Genomic DNA, 16,107 nt, shown 5'->3' on the forward strand with positions numbered 1-16,107 from the left:
ACTTTTGATCATCTTGTCAGTTTCTGTAAGAAATTCAGCTGTGATTTTATACAGATTTTATTGAGTCTGTAGATCAGTTTGCGGAATATTGCCATCTTAACAGAGTATTGCCATGTTAAGTCTTCCAATCCATGGACATGGGATGTGTTTCTGTTTATTTAGGTCTTTAATTTCTTTCAACAGTGTTTAGTAGTTTTCTGTGTACAAGTTTTACACTTCTTTTGTTAAAGTTATTCCTAAGTATTTTATTCTTTTTGATGCTATGTTAAAATGAATTGTTTTCTCAATTTCATTTTAGATTGTTCATTGCTAGTATATAGAAATACAATTGATTTTTTAAATTTATTTATTTAAAAAAGATTTTATTTATTCATTTATTTTTTTGTGAGGAATATCAGCCCTGAGCTAACATCCGATGCCAGTCCTCCTCTTTTTGCCGAGGAAGATTGGTCCTGGGCTAACATCCATGTCCATCTTCCTCTACTTTATATGGGATGCTGCCACAGCATGGCTTGACAAGTGGTGCGTCCGTGCGCACCCGGGATCCGAACCTATGAATCCCTGGCCGCCTAAGCGGAGCTCACGCGCTTAACCACTATGCCACTGGACTGGCCCCTACAATTGATTTTTGTAATTTGATCATGTATCTTGTAAACTTGATGTTCTCCTTTATTAGCTCTAATAGTTTTTTGAGGATTCCTTTGGATTTTCTGTATGTAAGATCGTGTCACCTGCAAATAGAGACTTATGTTCTTTTTAAGCCTTTTAATCTGATGAATAGGTTATATGGTAAAGATTTCATTTGTCAAGTCTGAAAATTGTCATATAGGTACTCAACACATTTCAGCAGTATCCTAGGAATTGTTATTTAGCCTATTATTTACATATGTGTAGCTTTCCTTATCTAGATATTTAAGTGGGCATAGTAAAATTAAGATAACCTTTACTCTCTGAAGAACAGATTGTTCTGGGTAGCTAAGTATCTGAGATAGCTTTAAGTTATGGAGTTGTGTTTTAGTTTGATTTTTATTGGTGCAAATCGTTCTAAAATGTTTTATGTATTTTCCTTGCTTAGAGTTTGTGTAGTATGGTTGGTGTAGGAAGGACTAACATTGATTGAGCACCCTCTAGTATATTGTAGATAATTTGTGTATCTTCTCATTTAAATCTCATATCTTTCTGAGATATTCTTTTTTTGCAAATTAAAAAACTGAGATTAAGTGACAGATTCAAGGTCGCATATCTAGGTAAGTCTTGAAACTGGTATTCAAACCCAGCCACTCTTGCTCCTCAGTCTTGCTGTTCTCTAAATACAGTGAATGTAATTTAAGATTATTTTTTATCAATGTCAATATTATGATATGATGAAGATGGAACTAGAAATGGCATAGCGCTTAGGATTTAAAAGACACTGGACCTTACTTTCTTGAAAAAATGTTTCATTTTTCTTTCTACTTTTTCCCCCTTTATTTACATGGCTTTATGAAGTATATGAACTTGACTTCCTTTTTACAATATTAATAAGTAAACCATCCTTCTTTTGGGTGTTTCTGATCCTCCAGTAAATCATTATCATCTTTCTTATTTCTATGCTCTTTGGCTTGTTTGCATCTTTTAAAACCTTGTTTGTGATTTTCAGATTGCTGAAATCTTAATGGACTGTAGGTTTTTTTTGTAGCATTCTCTTTATGGTTGCTCCTCTCCAAAGATGGTCCTCAATGAATCACATCTTGTGGTGTCTCCTTTCTCACTGAATCTGGGCTGGCCTGTGCCTCACATTAACCAGTAGAATGAGATAGAAATGAGGCTTGTCAATTCTAGGCCTAGCCATTAAGAGGCAACTTCCGCTTGCTCTGTTTTGGAGCTCTGAACTGTCGTGTAACCAGGTTAGGCACCCTGCAGGAGAAATCACATGGAGAGGCCACGTGAAGAAGAAAGGCCCTGAGACTGCATAGGAGAGAAGGGAGCCGCCAGCTCAGGGTCTCAGCTGAGCCTCTACATGTGATTTCCACTACAGTCGAGACTCCAAGCAAGATCAGCAGGAGAACTGTTTCACTGAGCCCAGTCAACCCACACAACTGTGAGATGTAAGAAAAAAGTATTAAGCTTTGGAGTGGTCTGTTAAACCAGGAATAGATAACTAAAACACTGTCCTAGTTCATCTCTGAAACTTTTTGTTTGTAATTGAGGGAAAATTAAAGTGAAATGAACAGATCTTAAGTATGCAATTTGCAGAGTATGACACATGTATACACCTGGGAAACTAACAATCTAATCAATATATAGAAAATTTTCTTCACCCTGGAAACTTTCCTCGTGCTTCCTTCTGGTCAATGCTCCTCCCTCGTGGACAGTCACTGCCCTGTGTCAATTTATTGAATGGCTTGTTGCCAAATTTACTTGCTTTTCTTAACTTGTTTGGTTTTATTTAATTAGTTTTCATTTAGAAATCATAATGACATTTAATTTTTCTCTGTCCCAACTCCCTGCTGCTATAGTCAGAGATTTAGAGGTGAAAATAGGGAGGAGATTGAGGAACAGAATAAAAATATATTCTTGAATATGAAGAATTCTGATGAATATATTCTTTTTAATATGTATAAGAAGAGCTTATGCATAATACTGCTACTTATTCATGGCTCTTTCCTATGCCCCAGGCTCTGTTATCCCATGCTTCTATGGATTTTATATTCTTCATTTTTCCTCTCTCTGAACCATAGGGTCCTGGTTCCCAGCATCAGCAAGCTGGGGGGGCAGAGATAGTGGTGTATTTCTTATAATGCTTTTCTAAGATAAAATGAAAACTGGTCAACTAAAACTAGATAATTAAAAGAAAAAAAACCATTCTATGGATTAGTTGACATATTGATCTGATTCAGCTTTGACATGGCTGTGGAAAAAGGGAGAAAAATGACTAGACCTTATGAGTCCTCTTATGCACCTTGTTTCATGGGGTATTAAAGGAAGTGAGCCTATTATGAGGTGTTAGGCCCTGCCAGGATCTGTGTAGGAGATAGAAGAGTGAGAGAAACTAAGCACCGCATCTCATGAATGATGGTTGAACTTCAAAGCACTATAAATCTGTGCTCGTGCAAAATGTGGATCCTTGCAGTGCCTCAGGCTCTGACCAGTCAGATTCACAGCTTTTCTTGTGCAAAGACTAGTGACTGGTAAGAGGGCTAGGCAGAGGGTAGAGTATAGGGAGAAAGAGAGAAGTTCCTCCTTAAAGGTTGTTTCTTTTTATTTGAGGTTCTTTTTATGAAGTTCTTAGGATTTGCTTTGGAAATACTGCCTTTTGAGGGGAGGAGGTTGTTACTGTTTTGGGGATTAGAATCATTCTAGTATAGTACTAATAATATTTCTAAGAGAGAATATCTCTAAAGTGCCTAGCCTAGGTCCATGTATACAGTAGGTAACTACTAATTTCCCATTGGAATTCAGAGAAGAGAATCAGAGCCAGGTGGGAAAAGGAAAAAATAGCTTGAAAGTGTATGTTTGAGTCAGAAGAAGGAGTAGAAATTAGCTGGGCTGATACTGGGGAGGACATTTTTGTTATGGGATAGTAAGAGCTGAATAGCAAAGCCCACTTTGAGTATAGGTGAAAAGTAGTGAAAAAGATGACTGGAAAGGTAATTTCTATTATGTTGTGGAAAGTCTTTAGTATCACCGAGAAGTTCATAGTAAATCTGTTAAGTAATAAGTCATTGAGGATGGTATTTGAGCAGAAGAGTTCCCTAACCAAAGCTGAGCCACAGGAAGATGAATCGGTCAGTGACACGTGACATGTGCCAGAGTGGGAGGACTGATGGCAGAGGGCCATTGGTGAGCACTGTGGTGGCCCAAGTGAAGCTTCATGAGAGTCTGATTAGTGTATTTGACTTTCCATGCTTTCTTTTTTACCACCAAATTTAGATAAATTGTATCATTTTTATTATAAATACATATTTTTATTTATTTGTATTTATTTGTATTATAGTATTTTAGGGAGTGCTTTCATTAAAATCCACTTGTTTTAAATTTTGTAACAACTCTCTTAAATATAAATGGCAGATAGTCTACGTAAGACTAGACCTAAGTCGGTTAACTCCCAATTTTAGATTCTTTCTTTTTATATACTTTTGCGTTTTAGGAGCTGTTTTTAAGCCTACCCATTAGCAGTTAGGAATTTCACATATTTGGAAATGTTCAGGAATGTAATGGGCAAGTGCTTTTCTCAGGAAATTGAGAACTATTAACGGCATCATAAAAAGCTAAAAGGTTACTACCTTTTAGATATAGACAGTATAGTAGGAAGAAAATTAGAAGAATTAGAATTTGCCACTAAAGTTGGGGATTGGGGATTAAGTGGAAAACTGAGATGAAGATGTCTGAAAGCTTTATATTCCCCTAGAAATGATGGGGTTCTAACAGGTTTCCCTAGGAAACTTCAGAGATCCACTTTGATCATAGGCACTAGTGTACTGTGTGGTCTTTTCCCTAAATTACTTCATTGAAATATTCAAATACTTTAAACCTTTTAATTTTATAAGATGGAAGGAAATACAAGAAGATAGTAACATTTGTTGCCTTTGGGAAAAGAGGTGAGTGTCTCTAAGAACATACTGTAAGAACAGTGTGACCTGTTTGAAAATAAATTAAAAATTTTCTCTCATGTTCTTTAAGTGGATAGAATGTGGTTAAAATACTCAAGTTTATTTGAAAGTAGCATAAATGGCCTGTATTTTCAGTTCATTGTCCAAATATTTTGCTACTCTTGCGAAAAATGCACATCCATAGTTGAGAATTGATGATTTGAAATTAAATAAAGAAAAATGCTGCTTGACTTTTAGTTTGAAATCCTTTAATTGCAAAACTATTTTTCTCTTTTCTTGTTTAGGTTGGGTGTTGAAAACAAAGACGTATTTTAGTAGAAATTCCCCTGTATTATTGCTTGGAAAATGTTACCATTTTAAATATGAAGGTACGTGCTAAGTTTGTAACCTATTTAAAAATCTTCCTAGAAATTCGTTGTGTAACTATTTTCATTATCTTATTTCCAGATGAATCTACTTTTGATGTATTTTTTTTACTTTCAGTTTTTTTTATTGTGGTAAAATACACATAATGTAAAATCTATCATCTTTATACTTTTTTAAGTGTACAGTTCCCTGGTATTAAATACATTCATAGTGTTGTGCTCCATTACCGCCATTCATCTCCAGAACTCTTCATCTTGTAGAACTGAAACTCTATACCCATTAAAAAACAACTGCCCATTCCTCCCTTTTCCCCAGCCCCTGGCAACCACCATTCTACTTTTTATGCCTACGTTTTGCATAGTTCTTTTAAGACCCTGTATTTTATATAACACATAATATACTGTCATATGGTTTGTGTTTCTTGTTGACTCCTTGAGGATAAGGATCATGCCATCTTTTGTTATATCATATCCTCATAGTTATAGTGTGAATGCTAAGTAAACATTATTTGAATTGATACTTAATATTTTCTCTCTTTTTTTTTTTTTCCTGAGGAAGATTTGCCCTGAGCTAACATCCATGCCAGTCTTCCTGTATTTTTTAGTACATGGGCCGCCAGCACAGCATGGCTGCTAACAGAGCAGTGTAGGTCTGTGCCCCGGAACCGAACCTGGGCTGCCGAAGCGGAGAGCGCCGAACTTAACCACTAGGCCACCGGGGCTGGCCCGATATCTTAATATTCTTTATCAGGTTCTCTGATGATAGCTTTAAAGTATACGATAATAATTAAAAGTATCACATTAGTTAACCTAAAAATGGTAAATTTTCCAATTCTTAAGGATGTTCCAGTTTCTGAAATTATTGACTTTATTTGATGTTTCCAAATTTCCACATCTGCTCATCCTTTCAATAATTATTATATATTTTCTTTCAATAATTTATGCTGCTTATTGAGTGCCTACTATCTGTCGGCATCATGCTAAGCTTTTTGGGAAATGTCTTTAATTTTCACAACAAGCCTACAGGGTAGATTCAAGTATCCCTATCTTATGAGTGTGAAAGCAGGAGCTTAGAGAAGTTTAATAAATTTGTCCAAAGTCACACAGATGTTAAATGGCAGAGCTGAAATTTAAACCAAGAAAGACTATGTGTCACTTTAATAGTGGCGTTCTTTCTACTATACATCTTTGCTAGGTTTTGTGTGTATGAGTGTGTGTCTTTTGTGTATATGTGTGTGTGTGTGTGTGTGTTTGTAAGAAACAGAGAGGAAGAGAATGTGTATGAGAGTATGTGATTATCAGGCTTTGTTCATTTTTGGTTGACCTATTTTGGTAAATTATTTATCAGCAATTTTCTAAAACCTTGTAAATGGCTTGTAATAATGACAGCTAACATTTACTGAGTATTTATAATATGCCAGGCAGTGTTTTAAGTAATTTAAATGTATTAACTTATTGAGACCTCACAACATTCTTGAAGGATGAGTAGGAAGTTGATAGATAAAGAGGGAATGCATTTTAGGTAGATAGAATGGCGTGACGAAAGTGTATATTTAGGAAACAGAGAAATGTCCAGCGTAGCTATGGTGGGAGAGAATTCTGAAAAGGATCAAATTATGGAGGAATGTCTTGAATGCTTGAGTTAGGTCACTTGTTTATAGGCAGAGAAGAGTATGGGCTTTGGGGTCAGACATATGTGGGTTTGAATTTTGGCTCTTTGTGCTTGTTAGTTGTTACTTTAGGGAAGTTATTTAATTTCCCTAAGTATTAATGATATGTGTTTTGTAGGTGTTTAGTTATGTCCCTGGTACATATAAGCATTCTAAATGATATTATTCGTGATATAAGGAATTTGAGAAAAAGTTATTAGAATTCCTTTTAAGGATAGCGTTATATAGTTTTTGGAAGAAATACTTTGAACAGATCCTTGTAGTGGGCTCTTGGGGGTCCTTAATTCAAGAGACGAAAAATAAATGATATAGGAGATATGAATGAGCTAAATAGAAGACTGTTTTATTTTGGACCAGGAGTGGGGATATAGGGAAGGAAAAAGGTGTGGGGGTCGAGAGGGAGAGAGGATAGAGAGAGCCAGAAGGGTGGAGGGAAGCTGCATATCTGTTGAGAGCTTTCCTTGTTGACATCCCCTGATCTTCAGTAAAGTCAGTTAAGCTCACGAAGTACTGATGTAAGATGAGTTGTTTAGGAAACGGGATGGGTTTGCATGTCTGATACTTTCGCTGTGAGCATCTTTGCTGTGGACATCTTTGCTGCAAACATCTTCACCGCTTAGCTAATTGGCCATAGGCAATTTTGCTGTAAAAGGTGAAATAACTGGTTGATAGACCCAGTTATTTCTGTTGACTTGGTAGAAAATATGGTGATAAAACTTACTGAAAGTGTGAAATAAGAGAGTGTAAAGCCAGATTGCATGCTATACTAGAAAATGATAATATAGTTTGCACATCCTTTGGTGAGCACAGTCATCCCTCCCACCCATCAAAACCAAAAGTTTACCAAGCTATGGCAAATATAAAAGAGGCAGCTAGTCATTCACAGCAGTCTTCGAGAGCATTAATTATTGATTCTTTAGCTAATTTAGATACAACAGCTTGATTTCTAATGCTGTCTTTACCACATTTATCACGCAATGTTAGAAGTTGGAGGCAAAAGAAGAATCAAATTCTTCCTCTTACCCTCCCCCCCGAAAAAAGAAATGGTTATATGATTCCGGATAGGTCTAAGTTTCTTGAAGTTGGTGAAAATTTTTCGCTATTTGATAGTGGAAAACGTGATATGGACAGAATTTGGCAGAGAATCTGGCTTAGATTTGGTGAAATATAAGAACTGGACATGTGATAGAACATTTAACTGTAGTCCAGATATGTACTACATGTTTCTTTATGTCCTTTTTAATGTCCCTCTTTTATTTTATTTTTAATTTTATCTTTTATAGCAAAATTGTCTTAGGGCCAATTAGTTATTGTGGCAAAAATATTTGTGGCAAAAATACTTGTGGCAAAGATGTCTACAGCAAAGATGCTTATGATAAGGTACTTGGAACCATAATTTGGCATCTGGAATGAAAAAGACAACTCATATCATTGCAGGAGCTAGAAGCAAGGAGGATCATGAAAACTTAAGCTGTGGAGAATTAGCAGAAATCTTGGGGCTAGCTTTGGACTTCTTCATGTCATAGAATTTTTAGTTCAAGCAAGTTTTCTAAGTTTTCAGAGAGATAGGTGGTGGGGTACCCAGCTGGCTTCTTGACTACAATGATTATTATTATCCTAGATTTTTGAGCACAAAATGCCAAATTTCATTTAATTATTTTCAGTGAACATTGTATTGAGAATGTGCTGGTTAGGAAATTGATCTTGTCCAGAAGGAGCACATGAGAATCATAACTAAATGTATGCTTTGGAAAAATACCTGATAGCAATGTGGAAGGATGATTGGAAGTCAGCAGGTGAGATACGATGACTGATATAGGGCAGTGGCAGTGGAAAGGAGAGGATGGATTTGAGATATTTTCAGGTAGAATGAACAGCATCTGACAAATGATTGGATTTGGGGTCATGAGAGACAGAGAGGAGATAAACAAGATGTGAAGACTACTATCTTCGATGATAGGCAGTGTCAGTAACCAAATGTGGTGTACTTCAGGGAGCATGGGTTTTGGGGGGGACATGTAGTGTTTGAAGTAGGCTGTTCAGAAATGAACAGTCTGAATGAAGTAGGCTGTTTAGAATTGATTTGTTAGTTATTTTCAAAGAGGTGGCATTTGAGGCCAATGGATAAGGTCACGTTGATGGAAAGTATAGGTGGAGAATGTCCATCTTTAAGGATATACTGATGAAGAAGAATCAGTGAATGAAACTGAGAAGGAATAGGCAATTTTATAGGACAAAACCCCCAATAGTATATTATTGTAGAGACCAAAGATTTTCAGAAAGAAAAGGTTGGACAAAGTGCTTGGTGCTCAAGAGAAGTTGAGCAGGAACTAGCCTGAGTAAAGGCTATAGGATTTTTCAATGAGAAGTTGCTGACAACTTTTAAAGCAGTTTCACTAGAGGGGTAAGGATAGAAAAGTAAAAGCATAAAATTAACAGCAGCTAAGTACGTTTACTGAGGGTGGCTCTGTGTTATGCATCAAAGCCAGACTGTATTGTTTTAATGCGTTAGTGGTTACGATATTGGGGTAAAGAAGAGCTTCTTATATAAAACATAAAAACACAGCCTGTACCAGAAAATATGGACCAAATGAAAAAGATATCTACATGACAAAATACACCATAAAAAAAATTTAAAAGCAAGCCAGAGAGAGAAGATAATTGCACACACTATCTCATTGTGTGTGTGTGTGTGGGTATATATATCTGTGTGTGTGTATTTACATGAAGATCTATCTATCTGTCCATCTATCATCTCTCTGTTTATATATTAGACAAAAGATTAGTTTCCAAAATAATAAAGAACTACAAGTTAATGAAAAACATGAACAACCCAAGAAAAAATGAGTCAAGAAAATGAACAGGTGTTTTTTAAGTAGAAACTTGAATGGCCAAACATAAGAAAATGCTCACCCTAGTAATAAAGGAAGTGCAAATCAAAATGAAATACTATTTCTTAGATTTAGAAAAATTTAAAGGTTTCATGATATCAAATGTTAGCAAGGATGTGAAGAAATAGGAACTCAAACGCTGCTGATGGGAGGGTAAATTGGTACAACCTCTTAATGAGAAATTTGAGAGTACTTAGAAAAATTGAAAATATACACAACTTAGGACTCAGCAATTTTGCCTTGAAGTATTTACCCTAGAGGAATTCTCTGTATGTGTGGAGAATATGTGTACAAGTATGTTTATTGTAGCTTTGTTGAAATAACAAAAAATTGGCAACAATTTAAGTATTCAGTAGTAGGGGATTAGATGAATAAGCTTATTCATTCATTCCATAAATATGTATTGAGAGCGTGTTATGTGCTAGGCACTGGGGTTACTGCTGAACGCATGACAGACACAAGCCTTACTCTCAAAGAGCTTACAGTCCAGCAGATAAGAGACATTAAACAAATAATTACAAAAATTATTAATCCCATTGTGATATTTGTGATGAAGCAGAGGTACAAGCTGTTATAAAACTATGGGAGACCAAATTAGAAAGGATGCCAGTGGATGCAAATAAGCAGAAAGTCCATTTCAAAGTGGCTTAAAGAATCAGGGGATTTATTGTCATACACAAGCAGAAGTCCTGATGCAGGGATGTCTCTAGGTTGGTTAATTAGTGCCTCTGTGACATCATCAAGGACTCATGTTCTGTCTGTCTTCGCACTCTGCTAATCTCAACATATTGGCCTTATCTTCACCTGCCTCTTAGAGAGGCCAGTGTCTGTCTCACCACCAAGATAGGAGATATGACAGAATCCACTGGAAGAAGGACTTTTTCTTCTTTGTATTATTTCTTTATTATAAATATTGAATTTTTATTATTTTAATAATTTTATATTTTAAATCTTTAAAATTTTGAAATTATAAATTATTCATACATAGAGAAGATAAAAATCTTGTGTATACACTTTCAAGAATAGTAATAAGGGCTGGCCTTGTATCATAGTGGCTAAGTTGAGCATGCTCAGCTTCGGCGGCCTGGGTTTGTGGGTTCAGATTCCGGGCGCGGACCTATACCACCTGTCAGCCATGCTGTGGTGGCGTCCCACGTACAAGATAGAGGAAGACTGGCACAGATGTTAGCTCAGGGCTAATCTTACTCAAACAAAAAGAGGAAGATTGGCAACAGATGTTAGCTCAGGGCAACTCTTCCTCAACAGCAACAACAACAAAAAAGAATAGTAGTAAAACTACTCAAAAAGAGAGATTACTCACTCAAAAAGAGAGATACAACATTATGAGTAATGTGTAATCTCTATGTGCTTCTACCCAGTTGTAGCTCTCCTCATGCCAAAAAACCGCTGTCCCAAAATATCCCTGATGATTTAGTGTTTGTTGTTTTCGACCTTTTTGAAAATGGAATCAAACTATATTTTGCTTCTGTGACTTGCTTATGGCTTTCAAATTTGTGTTTTTAAGATTTGTCCATGTTGTTATGTGTAGTTCTAGTTTATTTTTACTGCTGCATAGTATTCCATTGTATGAATTACCATAAATTATTCCTTCTACTATTGATAGACATTGGTTTGCTTTTATTTTTTGCCATTATAAACAGTGTATATAGTACGTTCTTTTACTATTGTGGAAATAAGACTATATTCTAAGAATTTTTTGAAATATGACATTTGCTGTTTGATAAAGATCTGCATGCAGGATGAGGGGAATTGACCATTACCTAGAAGAATGTCACATTTCTGTTCTTATCATCCATTTTATGGATTCTCTTTTCTAACAAGTATAACCCCAAACCACCCTCTTATACCTTTCCAGAAGTTGTTTTGGTATTCACAGGGAGGGAGGCCTTTGTACTAAAAGCACACAAATTTAAGTGAGTCAAGAATAATTTTGAAAACAGGAGGAATAAGTGTAAATAAGATCAAATATGCATTTGAAAAGAGATTCAAATATATATTTTGAAAATAAGAGGAGTCACAGTAAGCAAGGTAAGGTCAGAGGGAATTGGAGTATTTGTTCAGAAGAGCAGAAGGGAGTAGGACATGGAGGGAGTAATGTATTAAGGATATTTTTTTGTTAGTGGAGTTTTTAAACTTTTAAAATATATGACATAAAGATCTGTTGATTATGGGGACTAATTTCCTTCATTATTTCCTCTTCTGTGGGTATACAAACTCATAATATGTAAAGATTTATGAATCCTATAATTATGGTATTGCTGTGGTGAATTTCTGGTTCATAACACTGTCCTGAGGTTGTTGCCCTGTCGTGTCATGACTTTCTTTGTATTCTCAACAGAAATAGAATATTCTGTTCACCACATTTGAGAGATTTTAGTGCTAACCTTTTCTCTTTTTGTGTATCATTATGGACTCACGGCTTTTTAGATTTACTGTGTGTTGGTCGATCTTCATCAGTAATCTCCTTTGATACTCAAATTGTCTTTGACTTGGCCAGTGAAAGGTCCTTTTAGATTGGCTTCTGTATCTTTCCGTAAAGCCTGATTGATTTTTGGAAACTTCCTACTTTCTTCCATAACTAGGTGTGCCAGGCCCACTTTGTACTTTTCAGCCTCAGATTTGAAATCAGCCATTTCCCAATGAAGCCTTGTTTCTTTTGCAGAAAAATGGTGTTAGAGACTATAATCTATGCACAAGGGTTCATCGTGGGGATGACATTGCCTTGAAGCCATTTCAGTGGACAGAGCCAGAACAGATAGATATGTATTTTTTCAGTTTTTTTTTCTTATAAAGGCATGAGTTTATGTTGATATTTTCAATTTAGTTCTAACTAGATTGTATTCCTACTTAAATTCTTGATTCTTTATCCCTTTTTCTATTAAATAGAAACTTTCTAATAGTTCCTTTGTTCTGCTAATGATTTTAGTCAAGTTACTTTAGCTAGGGCTCACTCATCTCTCGTTCTTTGTGGCATTTATCTGATGGATAGCTTTGTTCAATTGTTTCAATTCCCTTTTGGTTTGAAGGCACTGGCATTCTGATATCTCACAGATCTAAGTGCTTAGAAAGTGGTGGCTTTCAACCACAATGGTTTTACCACCCTCTGAGTCATCTACGATGAATTAATTCATAATGCTAAGTATAAGATTTTTTTTTTTTTTTTTTTTGCCACGAGGTGTGTTTTATTTTCATTAATCATACAAATAATTTTCTATAATATCCCAGGGCAAACCGGAGAATTTGGCAGTCCGATTGGGGGGTCCCTAGAGACCCACAGGCTGGTGGCATCGGCACGGTGTGCCCGGGTTTACAGTGCAACTTGTCGCTCGTGTCCATCTTGCAGGTGGCTCTCCCTCCACATCACCACCAGGGTCTCGAAAATGACGGGGTTGGGGAATCCTCCAGGTTCTTAGGAAATTTCACTCCGCTTCTCCTGCTCAATGGTCTCTTTGGTCGGCAGGGTATTCATCTCCTGCGTCTCCGTTTTCTTCAGCTTCGCCTTATCGAAGCTGGCGATTTCCCCCATGTCCGGCTTGTCTGCCATTTTCTTAAAACAATCCTGGTGGGCAAACCAAGGGGGTTGGCCTGGGGCGGGGGCCAGCGCCCCCCTCCACCGACGCCTCTCAACGTGGCACTCCAGCCGGGGCCTAAGATTCTTAAACTTGATAATCTGCCTCTTATTATTTATTTTCTAGTAATATTAGGACATGTTTAAAAAATTAGATTATTTTAACTATGCTAAGTCTGTCCTGAATTTTCAAGCTTTTAAATTTATCTTGCTATCTTTCCTGAGTTTCAAACTCTTTTTCTTATATTATGCAATTTTTCCTTCCCAATGTAAGATATCGTACTGTGCATTTATGTCAAGGTTTATAGTATATAAATCCATATGGTCCTCCCAGTTAGTATTGTCTTGATCAAATACCAAAATTAAAATTTTTTTTACAGGGTATCTGTGAGAGAAGCAATTAAGGATTTTATCTTATTTTAAGTAAGCCTCATCTTTCTACATATACTATGCCTGCCTTTGGCTAGGATTTTTCTAGGTTTTCTCTTAGATGATTCAGGACATGATGGGCCTAGAGGCCATGAAGGAAAAGCGTGGTTTGAGGTTCCCTCTAGTATACCAGTTCTATCTTAGGGACCAAAATGATTTAACATAAATTGAGCAGAGATAAGGCCCTCTCCTTCCTAATTTTGGGGGTAAGGAGCATCTATAGATAATCAGTATAGCCTGGGGACAAAAATAGTACGTGGAAAAAAGGAAAAAAAAAACTTTTTAAGAAGTAGAGAGGGTAGCACAGAGGTTAGAAAATAATAAAAGCTTTTTCTGAACTGAAACCAGCCCAGGGATGGAGCTTTGCCTAGGAGTCTCCTTGTAGGACATAAGGAAGGGTGTGGAAGTACCGTATCAAGGGGTCGTACCGTGTGGACTCTTGTTTTTGTGCTGTCTCTCCTGTTTTCAGGGATCTCTGTGGCTCCAGGTCTTGCCAGGATTATGCCCAAATGTGGAAATAGGATTCCAGAATTTGGAAATTTTTGAAACATGGCTTTTGCCCTTTACTAAAAAATAGCATGCAGGAAGAAATGAGTTATTCAGAGGTATATTACTTAATTTCCAAAAATTTGGACATGTTCTAGATCTTGTTCTATTATTGATTTTTAATTTAATTCCATTGTGGTCAGAGAAAAAATACTTTTATGACTCTCCTCTCTTTCAAGGTATTGAGACTTGCTTTATGGTCTAAATGTGGTATAATTTGCTAAATGTTCTCTGTACTTGAAAAGAATATGTATTCTACTATTGTTGAGCGTTTTATAAGGGTGGTAGGTCAAGTTGGTTGATATTACGTTCAAGTTTTCTCTATCCTTGCTCTGTTCTACTTGTTCTACCAATTATTGTGAGAGAGAGATTGAAGTCTCTGACTGTAATTATGGATTTGTCTATTTCTCCTTGCAGTTCTATCAGTTTTTGCTTCATCGATTTTGAAGCTTTGCTATTGGGTATATAAACATTTACAATTGTTATAGTTTGTCAATTAATTGACCCCTTTGTAATTATAAAAACCTTCTTGATTCCTGGTGATATTCTTTGGTCTGAAATCTACTTTGTCTGATATTAAATAGCCACTTCAGCTTTCTTTTGCTTAGGGTTACATGGGTATATCTTTTTCCATTCTTTTACACTTAATCTGTTTGTGTCTTTATATTTGAAATGTGTTTCTTGTAAGAAGTAGATGGTTGAGTCTTGCTGTTTTATCCAGTCCAACACTCTCTGCCTTTTAATTAAGTTGTTTAGACCCTTCATGTTTAGTATGATTATTGATATGGTTGGGTTTAAGTCTGTCGTCTCACTATTTGCTTTCTATTTGTTACATCTACTCTTGGTTCCTTTTCTCTCTTTTTCTGCTTTCTTTCAGATTGAGTATTTTTTTGATTCCATTTTTTCTCTTTGTTGGCTTATTAGCAATAACTTTTTATTGTGTTATTTTAATGGTTACTTTTAGGTTTTAGTATACATCTTTAACTTATCACAGTCTACCTTCAAGTGATATTATACCAATTCACATATAATATAAGACCTTTACAGTAATTTACTTCACTTCCCTCCACCTGCTCTTTATGCTATGATTGGTGTCATATGTTTACTTATTCATATGTTATTCACCCTATAATACATTGCTATTATTTTTGTAAACAGTCAAATATCCTTTAAAAATATTTTAGTAATAAGAAAAAAGTTATGTATTTGCTCATGTAGTTATTATTTATGGTGTTCTTCATTACTTTGTGTGAATCCATATGTTCATCTGGTGTTATTTTCCTTCTGCCTGAAGGAAGTGTGCTGGTGATGTATTCTTCCACCTTTGGTGTCTCTGAAAAAGTCTTTATTTTGCTTTCATTTTTGAAAGATATTTTTCTGGACATAGAATTCTGGGTTGATGATGTTATTCTTTTGGTAGCTTTAAAGCTGTTGCCTCACTATCTTCTTGCTTGTTTTGTTTTCAATGAGAAATCTGATGTCATCGTTATCTTTTTTTGTGCATAATGTGTCTTTTTTTTCTTGACTGCTTTTAAGATTTTTTTCTTTATCACTATTTTGGAACAATTTGATTATGATGTGCATGGACGTAGTTTTCTTCATATTTCTTGTGCTTGAGTTTTGTTAAGCTTTTTGGACCTGTTGGTTCATAGTTTTCAACAAATTTGAATTTTTTTCAGCCATATTGTCTTAAAATATTTTTTCTGTCTTCTCCTCTCTTCCCTTTCCTCCTGGGTCTCCAATTACACATATATTAGCATGGATGAAATTGTGCCACAGCTCACTGATGCTCTTTTACTTTTTAAAAATTCTTTTTCCTCTCTGTGTTTTATTTTGGGTAGTTCCTATTGCTGTGTCCTTAAGTTCACTAATCTTTCAATCTTTTCCTCGCAATGTCTAATCTGCCATAAATCCCATTCAGTATATTTTCATCTGAGACATTGTACAATGTTTATATATCTAGAAGTTCCTTTTTTTTTTTTAATCTTCCTTGTCTCTACTTTTCTTTTTGAACATATGTAATAT

At 35.7% G+C, this 16,107-nt stretch overlaps 2 protein-coding genes across 6 annotated transcripts in view; one reads left to right on the forward strand and one right to left on the reverse strand.

The window, feature by feature from the left end:
- ATG4C (autophagy related 4C cysteine peptidase) overlaps positions 1-16,107 on the forward strand; it is an 88,494-nt gene that overhangs the window by 24,793 nt on the left and 47,594 nt on the right. For all 5 annotated transcript variants that reach the window (XM_058538196.1, XM_058538200.1, XM_058538195.1 and 2 more), the window contains exon 3: positions 4,877-4,960. In XM_058538196.1, the coding sequence (XP_058394179.1) occupies positions 4,877-4,960 (84 nt within the window). The remainder of the gene's footprint in view (positions 1-4,876; positions 4,961-16,107) is intronic.
- Positions 12,687-13,101, reverse strand: LOC131404022 (thymosin beta-10-like). Its single transcript, XM_058538201.1, has one exon. It carries the CDS (start codon positions 13,081-13,083, stop codon positions 12,949-12,951), a length of 135 nt encoding a protein of 44 aa, XP_058394184.1. The 5' UTR covers positions 13,084-13,101; the 3' UTR covers positions 12,687-12,948.

The sequence above is a fragment of the Diceros bicornis genome, chromosome 4 (genome assembly GCF_020826845.1).
Source record: "Diceros bicornis minor isolate mBicDic1 chromosome 4, mDicBic1.mat.cur, whole genome shotgun sequence".
In the NCBI taxonomy this organism is placed as follows: domain Eukaryota; kingdom Metazoa; phylum Chordata; class Mammalia; order Perissodactyla; family Rhinocerotidae; genus Diceros; species Diceros bicornis.

Coding starts and splice junctions, on each gene's coding strand:
- LOC131404022 (XM_058538201.1), bottom strand. CDS start 13,083: ATGGCAGACAAGCCGGACATGGGGGAAATCGCCAGCTTCGATAAGGCG.